We start from the raw sequence: 18,029 nt of genomic DNA, 5'->3' as shown, positions 1-18,029 counted from the left end.
GCTTGCATCCGTCTTATAATGTTGTGTGTCTTAACGATGTCACTGCTTTCAGTTGCACTTATAAACCTCATTAAATAACTTTTCTAGAGCAATGTTTCTTTTAAAGGCTGCTTGTCTTGAGTCCATTTGTGTTACTTTAGAAAATCATTTTGTTAGCATAAACCAATATACCTGTGCCCCTATTACTCAATTGGGATGCATGCTGCTTACCACAGCCCATTTTGTAGAAATGTACTTAGTGTATGAGTAATAAATAATTATTAACTGCATCCCAAATGGCACACTAGTACTTAAAAAGTGCAATACTTTTGACCAGGGCCCATATGGCTCTGGTCAAAAGTAGTGCGTTGCATAGGGAATAGGCTGCTATTTGGGATGCAAAACCTGGGTCACTATACAGTGCCTTGCAAAAGTATTCACCCCCTTGGCGTTTTCCCTATTTTGTTGCATCACAACCTGTAATTTAAATGGATTTTTATTTGGATTTCATGTAATGGACATACACAAAATAGTCCAAATTGGTGAAGTAAAATTTTAAAATGAATTGTTTATAAAAATTCAAAAAAGTAAAAACAGAAAAGTGGTGCGTGCATATGTATTCACACCCTTGCTATGAAGCCTCCTTAATAAGATCTGGTGCAACCAATTATCTTCAGAAGTCAAATAATTGGTGTCATGATCTGTCACATGATCTCAGAATATATACACCATTTCTGAAAGGCCCCAGAGTCTGCAACACCACTAAGCAAGGCGCACCACCAAGCAAGCGGCACCATAAAGACCAAAGAGCTCTCCAAACATGTCAGAGACAAAGTTGTGGAGAAGTACAGATCAGGGTTAGGTTATATAGAAATATTTGAAACTTTGAACATCCCACAAGCCACCTTTAAATCCATTGTTTAAAAATAGAAAGAACATAGCACCACAATAAACCTGCCAACAGAGGGCCGCCCAGCAAAACTCACGGACCAGGCAAGGAGGGCATTAATCAGAGAGGCAACAAAGAGACCAAAGATAACCCCAAAAGAGCTACAAAGTTTTGGAGATTGGAATATCTGTTCATAGGACCACTTTAAGCAGTACACTACACAGAGCTGGGCTTTATGAAAGAGTGGCCAGAAAATAAGCAAACATGTTTGGTGGGATGTGGGAGACTCCCCAAACATATGGAAGAAGGTACTCAGGTCAGATGAGACTAAAATGTAGCGTTTTGGCCATCAAGGAACATGCTATGTTTGGCGTAAACACCTCTCATCACCCTGAAAACACCATCCCCACAGTGAAGCATGGTGGTAGCAGCATCATGCTGTGGTAATCTTTTTCATTGGCAGGGACTGGGAAACTGGTCAGCATTGAAGGAATGATGGACGGCACTAAATGCAGGGCAATATTTGAGGGATAGTCATGCATGCTCAAGTTCTGTTTTTTTTTGTCCTATTTCTCATTCGTTTCACAAAAGAAATGTGCATCTTCAAAGTGGTAGGCATGTTGTGTAAATGAAATGATACAAACCCCCCAAATATCAATTTTAATTCCAGGTTATAATGCAACAAAATAGAAAAATGCCAAGGGGCTGAATACTTTTGCAAGCCACTGTATTACAACAAATTCTATATATTTGCCCATAGGAAAAATCAATTATTTGCTCTCCTCTTGTACATGTGGGAAATTACCTAATTTACCAAACTTTTTATTAGGTATTCCATTGACTGGAAAAGTGACCTGGACAGCTACTTTGACATTGATCCAGTGGAGGGAACGATTTCCACTAATGAACTCCTGGACAGAGAGAGTATCGCCCAGCACAATATCACCATTGTGGCCACCAAACTTAGTAAGTATGATCGTGATTCATGTAGGTGTCACTGTTGCCTTTCTCTATTGTTATCTACAGTATGTGACGAATTTAAGGTGGATTTAATCAAGTCAATCCCATTTTGTGTGAGTCGTTTATGGGCGACCGTAAAGCATGATGGGTCCTCTGGAGCGAGTTTGATCAGGACATTGTCTCCTCTGGCGTGCCCATCTTAACTGTCTCTTAAACTCTCTCTGTCTGACTCTTCATTCGTTACCCTCTATACATTTTCACTGCCTTCAATTAATGGTGTTCCTTTCATGACTAAAGCATTTTAGGATCTGAGTTTTCTTGAATCATCTTACATTGACGATGATGAAGAAATTGTCTGTTTTCAGTCACGTCACAAAAAAAGAGGTTCTGTAAAGTCAAATATATGCATGATGGAGAGCCCTGCCGTGTTGATTTAAGAGTTCATTTACATCACTGTTATTTTAAGACATTCTATCAGACTAAATCGTTTTTTATGAAGGAAAGTGAAGCAAATATCCATAGAAATAAGCAAATCCATCGTCATCAAGTCATCAAATCTGCTAAGAGCCATCAAAGTCATTATCTGGGAGGCAGGCTGGTGCTCAATCTAAATTACTCACGCTGTATTCTCATTAGGACAGACTGTGAAATAAGGGCCATTAAAAGTTGAGCTGCTTTTATCGCCTTGGAAACTAGAATTATTCACTTCCCCTCAAGGTCGTGTTGGGTGGTGGTGAAATGCTAATTCCTGTTTCTGGAGTGAGTGGAGGAATGGAAGGGGGAGGGATAGAGAGCTGGAGGGTTGGTTGGATAAGAGGCTCAGGCCGTCATACTCATCATGTGAATCAGTGATTGTAATGTTTTTTAGATGTTTGTCTGTCCGTCTCTTTTGTTATATTCACACATTGTGGATTATAATTCTGTTGGGGGGCCAACCATGCTAATAGTCGTAACATATTATTACACTACCCTACGTATTTATTTGGACAGTGAAGCTAAAACTTTAATTTGGCTCAACACAATAAAGGTGCAAGTTGTAACCAAATATGGTTCTTGAGATCGACGCCATAGGGGAACCATTTCAGGGTTTCTGAAGAAGCATATAAAAATCCAAAAGCAGTTTTTTTTTTTGGCCCTCCAGGACCGGAATTGAATAGCCCTGTGTTGGCTTTTAAGCCTTATTTATATTTTTCCCAGGGTGCCTTTCAAGTATATTTTAGAGTTACCAGTACCACCCATGACTGGGTTTGATAGTGACAAAGATATGGTTGTTGCATTCATTTCAATTTCTTTCTGTTGTCTACACCCAAGTCAGATCCTAGGTGAATATATTGTAATTAAACAGTACAACACATTTAATAAAGCCTTATTTTGAGGTTCTAGTTCAACCCTGACATTAAACTCAAGTTTCAGACCTGCAAGTCACATGATGTCTACTTCCTATTAAAATCCAGCCAGAGTGGGGAAATCTAATGTTTAGAATTTTTACTAACCATAACCTGCATATAGAATCACTGCCAGGGTTGGGAAGATATGGGACTACCTTAAACATCTAAACTGGAGCAACTATTTCAGTAATGGGTGCAAAAAGTCCCAAGTAAGTGAGATGCACAAAGGTAATGCCCCCAAAACATGCTAACCTCTCACCATTACCAATAGCAGGGGAGGTTAGCATAAAGATATCTATGACAATCTAACTTTCTCACTCATCATTATTCATGATTCGTTCATGATTATTTGTAATCATGGTAGCTTCCACATACATGTAGAAGTGTTCAGAAGTATTCACCCCCTTGGTATTTTTCCTATTTTGTTGCCTTACAACCTGGAATTTCTGGGGGTTTGTATCATTTGATTTTCACAACATGCCTACCACTTTGAAGATGCAAAATATTTTTTATTGTGAAACAAAAAATAAATAAGACAAAAAAACAGAACTTGAGCATGCATAACTATTCACCCCCCAAAGCCACATTTTGCAGCAATTACAGCTGCAAGTCTCTTGGGGTATGTCTCTATAAGCTTGGCACATCTAGCCACTGGGGTTTTTGACCATTCTTCAAGGCAAAACTGCTCCAGCTCCTTCAAGTTGGATGGGTTCCGCTGGTGTAGAGCAATCTTTAAGTCATACCACAGATTCTCAAATGGATTGAGGTCTGAGCTTTGACTAGGCCATTCCAAGACAGTTAAATGTTTCACCTTAAACCACTCGAGTGTTGCTTTAGCAGTATGCTTAGAGTCATTGTCCTGCTGGAAGGTGAACCTCCGTCCCAGTCCCAAATATCTGGAAGACTGAAACAGGTTTCCCTCAACAATTTCCCTGTATTTAGCGCCATCCATCATTCCTTCAATTCTGACCTGTTTTCCAGTCCTTCCCATTTAAAAACACCCCCACGGCATGATGCTGCCATCACCATGCTTCACTGTGGGGATGCTGTTCTCAGGGTGATGAAAGGTGTTGGATTTGCACCAGACATAGCATTTTCCTTGATGGCTAAAAAGCTACATTTTAGTCTCATCTGACCAGAGTACCTTCTTCCACATATTTGAGGAGTCTCCCACATGCCTTTTGGCGAACACCAAACGTGTTTGCTTATATTTTTCTTTAAGCAATGGCTTATTTTCTGGCCACTCTTTCATAAAGCCCTGCTCTGTGGAGTGTACGGCTTAAAGTGGACAGATACACCAATCTCCACTGTGGAGCTTTGCAGCTCCTTCAGGGTTATCTCTGGTCTCTTTGTTGCCTCTCTGTTTAATGCCCTCCTTGCCTTGTCCATGAGTTTTGGTGGGCAGCCCTGTCTTGGCAGGTTTGTTGTGGTACCATATTTTTCCATTTTTTAATAACGGATTTAATGGTGCTCCGTGGGATGTTCAAAGTTTCTGATATTTTTTTATAACCCAGACCTGATCTGTACTTCTCCACCACTTTGTCCACGACCTGTTTGGAGAGCTCATTGGTCTTCATAGTGCCTCTTGCTTGGTGGTGTGCCTTGCTTAGTGGTGTTGCAGACTCTGGGTCCTTTCAGAACAGGTGTGTATATATACTGAGATCATGTGACAGATCATGTGACACATATTGCACACAGGTGGAATTTATTTAACTAATTATGTGACTTATGAAGGTAATTGGTTGCACCAGATCTTATTTAGGGGCTTGATAGCAAAGGGGTGAATACATATGCACCAATTTCACCAATTTTGACTATTTTGTGTATGCCAATTACATGAAATCCAAATAAATTCAATTTAAATTACAGGTTGTAATGTAGCAAAATAAGAAAAATGCCAAATAGGATGAATACTTTTGCAAGGAACTGTAATATAGTTCGTGATTTGATACCAAATAGGCGTGAGTTGAAATTGCTAAGCAGATTATTTCAAAGCAGTGTGCTGATGATTGTTTCGCTTTATCAGAAGCACTTGAACACTGACGTCTGAAGCATAATTTCGACTAACAACCACGTGATTGGTTTGGTATTGGTTTCGGTAGAAGACAAAAAGGCTACACTGTGGCATGTGCGATGTCATCTATAATAATTTGTCTGTTCTACATTTTTGGGACCAGCAGGTGACACTAGTGTACACTGTGTTGATAAAATCCTAGAGTAATTCATTTTTTTTCTCGACACAATTGGCTGGAAATGCTCAATGCTTCAGGAAGCTTAATTTCCCCATCACTAATTATATTCTAATTTACAATAAAAGTGACTCCAAAATGGAACAATATATTATTTCCCGTTCTATTTCAAATCAGAACACATAACCTGGGTCGATATTCACTCTCACGCTGAGTGGCGATTTTTGTGCAAATCTTGGTGGGGCAAAATTATATGTGGGATGCATACAAAACACTAAACAATACATTAACCTCTAATGGATCGGTGAACGGGACGGGTGAACGGAACGGTTGAGCGGAACGCATGTTCTTTTCTTCGTATTATCTTTTACCTGATCTCATGTGCTATATTATCCTACATTAATTTCAGACTTCATCAAACTTCAAAGTGTTTCTTTCAAATGGTATCAAGAAAATGCATATCCTTGCTTCAGGTCCTGAGCTACAGGCAGGTAGATTTGGGTGTCATGTCATGTTTGGTGGAAATTTAAGAGGTTTTAATTGCACTTTAATGGTGACAAACCGTGCCCACAAACTGTTAGGGCCTACATAAAGCTGTCACAACTGCAGAGTCCCAACAGCAATCGCAACACCTTACCAATGCTACACATGGCTATCAGTGGAGCCTTGTCTGGCAGCAAAAACAGTTAATTCAGCTTTTTTTTACATAGCTGATATTGCTGACATTGAAATGTACAAACTATGGCATAAGGGGACAACAAGCGAATAAGAGGCAATCAGTAATTTCAATTAAGACATTAATGAGCGAGCTAGAATGGACATAGTCAAAATAACTATTTGTTTAGCACTTTTGAAATGTACAGCGACAGAATTCAGAACATGGGCCATTCTTAGATTGTTCTCCTTGTACACCAAGTCAGAACCGTTGGATACATAAAGGGGGTATATAAGCAGACAATGAAAGCTCTTACAATATTTGATGATTACATTTCTCGAAAACAGGTTATAGGCTACATGTGCACCACCAAGTCAGAACAGTAGGCAAAATTAAGAGGTGAAAATATACCAAATTATTAGGGTGAGGCACATGAGCTACTAACAGCTTACCACATAACATACACATAGTATTACTTTCTTAGCTACAGTACACATATCTCCCTGGCATATTGCATAATTTATGCAGCAGCATACAAGTCATTTTTGGACTCACCTTGTTGTGCAAATTTTGTCATTAAACTTTGTCATCAAAGTCTGGAATTCTCTAGATTTATGGTGCTTTCAAGACAACTGGGAACTCGAGAAAAAAAAAGTTGAATCATGTCAGTGATATTATACAATAGGGAATGGTAGATAATTGTACTATCTAGAGATCAAGGGTTAAAATCCTGATGTTATACATGCTTTTATTTCCTCACGCCTATATTTCTGTAACTATTTGTATACATGTCTCAGTCAGAAATCACTCAATCGTCTACAGTTAGTTCAAAATGCTAAAGCTTATAACAGGCACCAGAAAATGTAACCATATCACACCTATTTTTGCTTATCTACACATACTACCAGTCCCCTTTTAGAATAGATTTTACATTTGATTAATATTTAAGGCTTGGCTTGGTTTAGCCCCATCCTATATCTCAGATCTTGTTTCTCCCCACGAGCCAGGACGCAGGGCACTGTTGACCATTCCAAAGTCTAGGTTGAAATGAAAGGGGACTAGGCATTTGCCATTAAGGCCCCAGACTTTGGATGGTCTGTCAGAGGAGATCAGGCTTGCAGATTCAGTGCCTCTTTTTAAATCCCTACTGAAGACACACTTTTAAAGATGCTTTAATGTGTGATTTCAATGTATGATTTTCCTTTCCTTTTGTCTATGTTTCTTTGTTAGTACTTTTTATTTGATTATTTTATGATGTGAAGCACTTTGTTACTTGTATTGACAAGCGCATTTCAAATAAAGTTATTATTATTACTACATTGATTTTAACAACTAAACTATTGCACCATCTAGTGGGGAAACCATTGTGTCACATGCTAAAATGAAAGAACCATTCAGCAAATTGGATGAGGTTTCCCTTGCAGTTCCATGACTGATATAAATACCATTTATTTATATTATTTAGCGACCTCTATTTGATTGTAAATATAGTTTACGATACAAAAGGCCTACACCTCTTGCTTCCTGAAAGGATACAATTCACCTCTCATAGAAATAGTCATTAATAGACATAATTCTCAAAATATGTTTTGTTCATTCTATTTTGATGGTTCCATTGCTCAATGTTCTGGGTCAAAGAGGGCCAAGAGAAAACCCTTGACAGATAAAAAGATCACAGGGACGAAGAAATGAAATGTCCACAATTTCTGCCAACGGAGTAGGAGTGTTAGTGGTGGCGGTCGGTGCGATCAGAGAAAGAGAAGCAAATCCCGTACTCAGTGTCATTTTTCCTTCAGTGAAGAAGATTGCTTTTTCCATCAAGGTCACACACAGGTCTCTAGCTGAGCCTTAGCTGTATCTCTGATTCCCCTGTGGAGGGAGGAAGGCCATCCACCATTCAACGCACCCATCCCTATAAGCCTCCACTGCAAAGCTTAACCTATCCCCCCACTTCATAACCATCAAGTTTACCTTCACTTCTGCCTCGCACTACAAAAAATTAATTTCCTCCAGTGCCCCAGCTGTATAGAAATGTTGTATAAAAAGCACATTTTCTGGTAAAAGAGGTTTAAACTGGCATAAGAGAATGGTTTGAACAATCTTTACGCAAATAATGGGTTCAAGTGTAGCTATCAACTTTCAGTCATGCTGTGTTTATTGTTCATGGAATATATTCTTCTGTTTTTAGATTCCCTGAAGGAACAGATTTATGTAAAGAGGCAATCAGCAGTAGAAACAATAACAAAGCATTCTTCCCTCCCCCCCCCCCTTGTTCAGTAAAAAGCTGAGGGATGGTCCTGGAGAAATGTAACCACTCTCAAATTCATAGACAGTGATATGGATGAAAGGACTGACCTTCCATGATATCAAAATCATAGTTTTAACCATTTTTCTAGGCTATATGGTGTTTGTTTACATTGGAGTAAAACAAGCTTATACTAGTGGTTCTGATGGGGTATGGCAGTTGAACTAAGCTCATAAGCAATATTCTTCAACAATCAATAGGTACATGTAATTCATTTATAAGTCCAAAAATTGATTTAGAAACTGCTGATTGCCCCTTTAAAGGTACTGTCTTCATATATTATTTTCCAATACATTGACACTTTTAAGGAATCCATCAGGCATCTGAGAACTTACACGCATACCACAATGATCAGGTTGTGCCTGCCAGCGATGCACATAAAATTTACACATACATGCTGCTAGAACTGCCCGGGTAAACTATAAGTGCTTTTATTGTGAAGTGGAAACTTCTAGGAGCAACAACGGCTTCGCTGCAAAGTGGGTTGGCCTCAAAAGCTCACAGAACGGGACCGCTGAGCACTGAAGCGCACAGTGTTCCAAACTGCTACTAGAAGCAATGTCAGCATAATAACTGTTTTGTCGGGAGATTCATGAAATGGGTTTCTGTGGCTAAGCAGTCACACACAAGCCTAAGATCACCATGAGCAATGCCAAGCACCGGCTTGAGTGGTGTAAAGCTCACTGCCGTTGGACTCTGAAACAGTGGAAACGTGATGCCTGGAGAGATGAATGACGCTTCACCATCTGGCAGTCTGACAGACAAATCTGGATTTGGCGGATGGCAGGGGCACGCTACCTGCCCCAATGCATAGTGTCAACTATAAAGTTTGGTGGAGGAGGAATAATGGTCTGGGGCTGTTTTTCATGGTTCGGGCTAGGCCCCTTAGTTACAGTGAAGTTAAATCTTAATGCTGCAGCATACAATGACATTCTAAATGATTCTGTGCTTCCAACTTTGTGGCAACTGTTTGGGGAAGGCCCCCTACTGTTTCAGCATGACAATGCCCCAATGCACAAAGTGAGGTACAAGGCAGTTAACCCACTGTTCCTAGGCTGCCATTGAAAATAAGAATTTGTTCTGAACTGATTTTCCTACTCAAATAAATAAAAATTATCACTGCACCCTCATATGACATGTTGTGAAATATGCAGACAAATGGTTAAAAGTAAATTTACATTGTAATACTTCTGACACCCAATTTTCTAACAGCTCCTTTTGGGCTTCATAATATTCCCAGAATGCATGGTTTATTGAGTCATTCTAAGTTTTACACTTAAGACATGGCTCTGTTATTATGCTGTAACATTTGTGAATTGTTTAAAAAGTTGTATAATACTTGTATAACACATATATACATTAGATTATACTGGATTAAGCGTACATTTTTGTTAACTGTAAAGTTGTTTGTTTTGTTCCAACATTCCCTCCTTCTTGTTCCAAATATCAGTTATTTTTAAGCCTTGGGGTTTTTATATTTTAACCTGCATGTCATTATCGGGTCTGGTGTGGATGGACAGAATCAACATGCGGGCGGATGCACCCGGGTGGCCGGGTGTAGTCATCATTTTACCATTTGCCAATTCTAAGACTGCAGTGCATATTACAACCACATGATGTCAGGGTTGTAAAATCAATGGGGAATTGTCTCTTGCACAGTTTTCTCTTCATTAATGTACTAACCCACAGGCAAGCACAATGAAACTCATTAGAAACATTTATAACTGTTCATTGTTGTTTATTGTATGATTTTGACTCTTCAGATAGCCCAGTGCTGACCAGTAGAGTGGCTGTCACCGTTCATGTACTGGATGTCAATGAGTTTCCCCCTGAACTAGCCATCCCTTATGAGAGCTTTGTGTGTGAAAATACCAAAGTAGGCCAGGTAAGTGAATGTGTGTCTGAGCGTGTGGGCGTGCGTGTCTGCGTGTGTCATGTTGATGTATGCTCAGAGGCACTGTCTCGTTAAAGGTGCCATATTGATTAAAAGGTCAGTAGGGAATTTTGAAAATAACAAGCATGAATAAAATGCTAATAGTGAAGGGAAGGATGACTGATTCATAGTAATGGTATGAGCGCCCACACAGAGAGGCTACGTATCAAATGCACTACTTTTGACCAAGGCCCATAGGGATATGAACCAGTAAAAATAGAACCATTAAAATATAATTTTCAGCTGTGTATAATATGCCTTTAAATTATGGTTTAAAACCAAATAAATCATATAAAACAAAGGTATATTACCATGCATAGCACAGGTATCATTGTATCAAAGTTTTGCATGTTGCTAAAACCTTTTGCTTTATTTTAGCTAATGGAGGGGGCATGGTGTGCTTTCCACATCAGGAACCAAGTGTACATTCCAGATTCAATATTTGGATGCAGCGGAGTCTCTGCCTGTATGCATTATAAACCACTTGTGACTACAAATTAGCCTATTAGCAAACATCTCCATGCACGTGCCGACAGAGCTCCTTTGGCAGTTTAACAAATAGCTAGAAAGACTATCCCATCACACACTGGAGAAGCGTTGCTTACTCATGCCTTAATCGATGAACCGTTATTTTTAAAAGTCATTAAAAATCATGCAAAATAGCCTTTTGAGTGACTAGAACATTACACAATATTTCTTCCAGATAGAAAATACTTTTTCTCTCATGTCAAACTACCAGGAAGTCTGAAAAGACAGATTGAAGGGGCGGGGAGCTACTGTAGTAGGCCGAGTCAGTGTGGAGCTCACCTTGGGGGTTTTCTCATTTGGGCAAAATACCATCCTCCATCCTCTGTCCTCTCCTCCATGACCCAGAAACCAATATGTGGTTGAGTGGTCGAGAATTGTATCTGTTCATTAGTAGGCAAACAAAGGAGTGTCCTCCCTTCCTCGATAGCCATCTTTCATTTAGGATACTCACAAGTTTCCTAACGCAGAAAAGTTTTGAAATCTGCCACACCCCCTTTGAATCAACTTTTGTTTTGTAAGAGGAGAAAAACATACACGTTTTAAAAACATGCACAACTCACTTTAAACATGTATTTTGGAATCCACCCCTCTAACAGTAATTTGCCTGATGATGTGTGAGTGGAGAAGGACCATCTCATTTCAATCAAGTGCATTTCCATCCACGTTCACTCTCCTCGCCTACTCTCCTCGATTAACTTTGACCTTTTTCTAAAGGACACGAGAGAGGACGGAGGCGAGCAAATCTATTTGATGAAAGGTCCTTGACTGGCGGTTCTTTAATAAAGCTTATGTCAATTAACATGGACGCAGTGAGCAGTGTTGCAGTGAGATTATCTCAAGCAAATTTGCTGACACACAAAGCAACTCAAACAACATTGAAATTGCATGCAACATCCAATCCTGTCATAAATCACATCATGGTTTCACAAATTATGTGTTTATTCAACTGTTTGGTTATTGTAACAGCATCAATATAGACAAAATGTTAGCTGTGTAATTTTGCTAGCGAGCCCAAATGGAATTGTCAGCACTGTATATCAAGCTAGTTGTTAGTTCAGATTGGACAACTTCCGTTGAAATGTCAATGGGTGAGGTAGCAGCACTTTTCAATAAATATACAGACTGTCCAATGATGTCAAAAAGTTAGTATCCATTTTCAGTTAGGCATGTCCCTAACTGAAAATGTCTACATCAGAGTTTTGTGCAACCCACTTTTGTTCCTTGCTGGCTGAAGACCTTGCTAGCCAGATACTAGCTTACACCAGACACAGAAGAAAGCAGAAAACTAAGTATCTTTACCTTACATAAATAGGGGAAACCAGAATTATATTTGCTGACACGTTGAAGTCAAATTTTGGCACCAGTAGACTAGCTAGCTACATATACAGTTGAAGTCGAAAGTTTACATACACTTAGGTTGGAGTCATTAAAACTTATTTTTCAACCACTCCACAAATTTATTTTTAACAAACCATAGTTTTGGCAAGTCGGTTTGGACATCTACTTTGTGCATGACACAAGTCATTTTTCCAACAATTGTTTACAGACAGATTATTTCACTTATAATTCACTGTATCACAATTCCATTGGGTCAGAAGTTTACATACACTAAGTTGACTGTGCCTTTAAACAGCTTGGAAGATTCCAGAAAATGATGTCATGGCTTTAGAAGCTTCTGATAGGCTAATTGGCATCATTTGAGTCAAGTGGAGGTGTGCCTGTGGCTGTATTTCAAGGCCTACCTTCAAACTCAGTGCCTCTTTGCTTGACATCATGGGAAAAATCAAAAGAAATCAGTCAAAACATCAGAAAAAATGTGTAAACCTTCACAAGACTGGTTCATCCTTGGGAGCAATTCCCAAATGCCTGAAGGTACCACATTCATCTGTACATACAATAGTATGCAAGTATAAATGCCATGGGACCACGCAGCCATCATACTGCTCAGGAAGGAGACGAGTCCTGAAAAGCCGCTCAGTAAGGAAGAAGCCACTGCTCCAAAACCGCCATCAAAAAGTCGACTACGGTTTGCACATGGGGACAAAGATCGTAGTTTTTGGAGAAATGACCTCTGGTCTGATGAAACAAAAATAGAACTGTTTGGCCATAATGACCATTGTAATGTTTGGAGGAAAAAGGGGGACGCTTGCAAGCCGAAGAACACCATACCAACCGTGAAGCATGGGGGTGGCAGCATCCTGTTGTGGGGGTGCTTTGCTGCAGGAGGGACTGGTGCACTTCACAAAATAGATGTCATCATGAAGATGGAAAATTATGTGGATATATTGAAGCAACATCTCAAGACATCAGTCAGGAAGTTAAAGCTTGGTCGCAAATGGGTCTTCCAAATGGACAATGACCCAAAGCGTATACTTCCAAAGTTGTGGCAAAATGGCTTAAGGACCACAAAGTCAAGGTATTAGAGTGGCCATCACAAAGCCCTGACCTCAATAGAACATTTGTGGGCAGAACTGAAAAAGCATGTGTGAGCATGGAGTCCTACAAACCTGACTCAGTTACATCAGGACGAATGGGCCAAAGTTCACCAAACTTATTGTGGGAAGGTTGTGGAAGGCTACCCGAAACTTTTGACCCAAGTTAAACAATTTAAAGGAAAGGCTACTAAATACTAATTGAGTGTATGTAAACTTCTAAACCCTCTGGGAATGTGATGAATGAAATAAATGCTGAAATAAATCATTCTCTTAACTTTTATGCTGACATTTCATATTCTTAAAATAAAGTGGTGATCTTAACTGACCTAAGACAGGGAATTTTTACTAAGATTAAATGTCAGGAATTGTGAAAAACTGAGTTTAAATGTAATTGGCTAAGGTGTATGTAAACTTCCAGCTTCATCTGTATAAACCATGTCACTCTGTGATCACATCTTCTGCGATGTTGGTTACAAAGCTGTACATATTTCAATTAGGTAGAAAATAAGACTTCCATTGGTGTATTAAATGTAGACTTTTATGATGCCTTTAATTATCCCGCCTCCATTCTACCTCCTGAATCCAATTGTTTGACATAGGGGAGGGGACCAGTAACAATATGATGAAACTTTATCAATGTAGAAGCAACAATCATTTTGGTAGTCCTGCTTTGATCTGGTTTCATCCAAATCTGGTTTCATCATCACATTTCCATACTAGTACTTTTCACAGCAAGATTCCGCCAGGTTTTTACTCATAGCTGGTTGGCGATAAAGAATTGAAGTTCTTCTTTTGTAAGAGCCATCACAAGTCCCCCTTGATGGTTAGTTGCACTCACATTGCCTGCCAAAGTACAGACAAAGCACTTATAGTACAGTACAGGTATTCTGAAGCAGATCACACTGTGCAGTTGCAACCTCCCCTGAACAGTCATCTATAACCAGGTATGTATTCAAGTGAGAAAAACAAGAGATACATTTCCAAGTGAAAGCAGGGAGGAAGGCTACGGGACAAACACGCTGTTTCAACATTCTCAGGAAAATAGATTAAGCAGAGGAAAAACCATTATCATAAATACACTTGATTGCTTTCTGAGATAAAGAGGGTAGAGTTGAGTGAGGCAGTGGGCAGCCTCTTAAACTGAAGCCCCATGCACAGAGAGGAGAGTTGCGATGTGAGGAGAGGTGGGAAGGAGAGTAGGTGAGGAGCTGAAGAGAGGAGCTGAGGAAGGGAGGCTAAACAACCTCCCATTGAGATCATAACCCTGTGCACTGATTGATTTTTAGAAACACTGTTAAAACCTCTCTGGGATAGGCGGGACGCAAATGTCTCACCTGGCCAATTGCCAGGAAAAATGCAGCGCGCCAAATAAAAAATAAATGCTATAAAATTCAAACTTTAATTAAATCACACATGTACGATACCAAATTAAAGCTACACTCGTTGTGAATATCAGATTTCAAAAAGGCTTTTCAGCGACAGCATAAGAAGCTATTATCTGATGATTGCACAACAGTAAACAAAGAGACAATTGCATATTTCAACCCTGCAGGCACCACACAAAATGCAGAAATAAAATATAAATCATGCCTTACCTTTGACGAGCTTCTTTTGTTGGCACTCCAATATGTCCCATAAACATCACAAATGGTCCTTTTGTTCGATTAATTCCGTCGATATATATCCAAAATGTCAATTTATTTGGCGCGTTTGATCCAGAAGAAAACCGCTTCCAATTAGCACAACGTCACTACAAAATATCTCAAAAGTTACCTGTAAACTTCGCCAAAACATTACAAACTAGTTTTGTAATACAACTTTAGTTATTTTTAAACATTAACAATCGATTAAATTGAAGACGGGTCTATCTGTTTTCAATACATGAGGATCACAAACTAACACTACTTTTCAAGTCTTGCGCAACTCTCAAACAGTACACATAACGTTATCCTGTTCCAAGATGGCCATAGTTCTTCATTGCACAAAGGAATAACCTCAACCAAATTCCAAAGACTGGTGACATCCAGTGGAAGCGGTAGGAACTGCATACAAGTGCCTAAGAAATATCGTTTCTCAATGAGAACTCATTGAACAGACAGTGACCTCAATTGTTTTTTATTCTGAATGGTTAGTCCTCAGGGTTTTACCTGCTACATAAGTTCTGTTATACTCACAGACATGATTCAAACAGTTTTAGAAACTTCAGAGTGTTTTCTATCCAAATCTACTAATAATATGCATATCTTATATTCTTGGCATGAGTAGCAGGAAGTTTTAATTGGGCACGCTATTTATCCAAAAGTGAAAATGCTGCCCCAGGCTTTACGGCGAAAGCATACCATGCGATTATGTTAGCTCAGCGCCGAGTCACGAAAAAACATACAGCCATTTTCCAGCCAAAGAGAGGAGTCACAAAAAGCAGATATAGAGATAAAATGAATCACTAACCTTTGATGATCTTCATCAGATTGCACTCATAGGACTTAACGTTACACAATACATGTATGTTTTGACCGATAAAGTTAATATTTATATCCAAAAATCTCAGTTTACATTGGCGCGATATGTTCAGTAATGTTTTGCCTCCAAAACATCCGGTGATTTTGCAGAGAGCCACATTAATTTACAGAAATACTCATCATAAACGTTGATGAAATATACAAGTGTTATACATAGGATTAAAGATAAACATCTCGTTAATGCAACCGCTGTGACAGATTTCAAAAAAGCTTTATGGCGAAAGCACACCATGCGATACCCACCATGTTGTGGAGTCAACAAAAGTCAGAAATAGCATTATAAATATTCACTTACCTTTGATGATCTTCATCGGATTGCACTCCCAGGAATACTAGTTCCACAATAAATGTTTGTTTTGTTTGATAAAGTCCATCTTTATGTCCAAATACCTCCTTTTTATTCACACATTTAGTTCACTAATCCAAATGCACAAAGCGCGGGCACTAAGTCCAGATGAAAAGTCAAAAAGTTCCATTGAAGTTCATAGAAACATATCAAACGATGAATATAATCATCATCGTTAGGATGTTTTTATCATAAATCTTCAATAATATTCCAACTGGACAATTCCATTGTCATTAGAAAGGAAAGGGAATGGAGCTCGTGCTCAAGGCTGCGCGCGATAAACAACTCATAACTTTCAGCTGAGGCACTTACTGTGAGTGTTCTTGTTCTCTCCCCTGTCACAATAGAAGCCTGAAACAACTTTCTAAAGACTGCTAAAGTGGATGCCAACCTGTTAAAGCGAGGTGTTCCTCTCAGGGAACGCCCCCCCCCCCCCCCCCCCCGGCGAAAACACACCACATATTTATATTAGACCACCACCGAAACAAAGACAAGAGGCAGCCATTTTGTCCCAGAAATTATAAAAGCAGGATTAAAAAATAAATAATTCACTAACCTTTTGAAAATCTTCATCAGATGACAGTAATAGGACATGTTACACAGTACATTTGTTTTTTTCAATAATATGCCATTTATATCCATAAATCTCCATTTACATTGACTTCATGTTCAGAAAATACTCAAAAATGTCCGGAGAAATTATAAATAGTGCCGCAAGATAACATAAATAGACATCATAAACTTTGACTAAATATACATGTTCTACATATAGTTAGAAAGATACACTGCTTCTTAATGCAATCGCTTTGTCACATTTCTTTTTAACGTTACAGAAATCGTTCACTATTCAATAATCTGAGACGGCGCACAGACGTAAGCAATATTTCTCCGCTATGTTGGAGTCAACAGAAACACAAAATTACAACATAAATATTCCCTTACCTTTGATGGTCTTCGATCAGAATGTAGTGGAAGGAGTCATACTTACCCAAAGCATTGTTTGGTTTCAAGTCGTGTGTCTTTGTATTAGCATATGCTTCAAGTTCCAGCTGAAATCTATCCAAAAAGACTTCTGGTCCCGAACAGTTGCGCATCAAAACTTCAAAATTACATATTATATGTCGACTAAACTGGTCAAACTAAGTGCAGAATCAAGCTTTAGGATGTTCTAAACGTACAAAACAATTATCTAATCTATCGGAGATTCATGCTTCTTCTCTGGCATTCTGGAACAAAGGACCGTCTCTCCAAAAAGCGCGCTCTGGCCACCGTGTATTTTCTCGCGACACTCAGTCTTTTGGCTGCCAAATGGCCAAAACTCGCGGTATTTGCACAATTAAACGCTGTACTGAATGAGGACATCTAGTGGAAGACATAGAAAGTGTCTCCAGATCCATAGCTGGTTGGTAAGGGTGGGGGCGATGACGTCAAAGTTGCCCCAAATTTCAGGCTCCCAAAAATATGTTGGGAGATTGCCTGCCCTGTGAGTTCTGCTATACTTACAGACATAATTCAAATGGTTTTAGAAGCTTTAGAGTGTTTTCTATTCAATAATTATATGCATATATTAGCAATTTTAGACCGATTTTTTTTCAGTTTACTATGGGCACGCAATTCTTCCAAAGGGGGCAGTATTGTCCCAAGCCTTAACAGGAGTGCAATCTGACCCCATTTACACTGGATATTGGATAGGCAATCACTTAAAAACTACAAACCTCAGATTTCCCACTTTCTGGTTGGACTTTTCTCAGGTTTTCGCCTGCAATAAGAGTTCTGTTATACTCACAGACATCATTCAAACGGTTTTAGAAACTTCAGAGTGTTTTCTATCCAAATCTATTGACAATATGCATATCCTAGCTTGTGGGCCTGAGTAGTAGACAGTTTACTCTGGGCACGCTTT

At 39.2% G+C, this 18,029-nt stretch overlaps 1 protein-coding gene across 1 annotated transcript in view; it reads left to right on the top strand.

The window, feature by feature from the left end:
• Positions 1-18,029, top strand: part of LOC110535564 (cadherin-12-like) — a 208,501-nt gene that overhangs the window by 169,203 nt on the left and 21,269 nt on the right. The window contains exons 8-9 of the mRNA XM_021620630.3: positions 1,698-1,834; positions 10,129-10,250. Coding sequence (XP_021476305.3) covers positions 1,698-1,834; positions 10,129-10,250 — 259 coding nt within the window. The remainder of the gene's footprint in view (positions 1-1,697; positions 1,835-10,128; positions 10,251-18,029) is intronic.

This window comes from Oncorhynchus mykiss, chromosome 11 (assembly GCF_057628025.1).
Source record: "Oncorhynchus mykiss isolate SJ-2025 chromosome 11, ASM5762802v1, whole genome shotgun sequence".
Classification (NCBI taxonomy): domain Eukaryota; kingdom Metazoa; phylum Chordata; class Actinopteri; order Salmoniformes; family Salmonidae; genus Oncorhynchus; species Oncorhynchus mykiss.
This window is presented reverse-complemented; position numbering and strand designations above follow the sequence as displayed.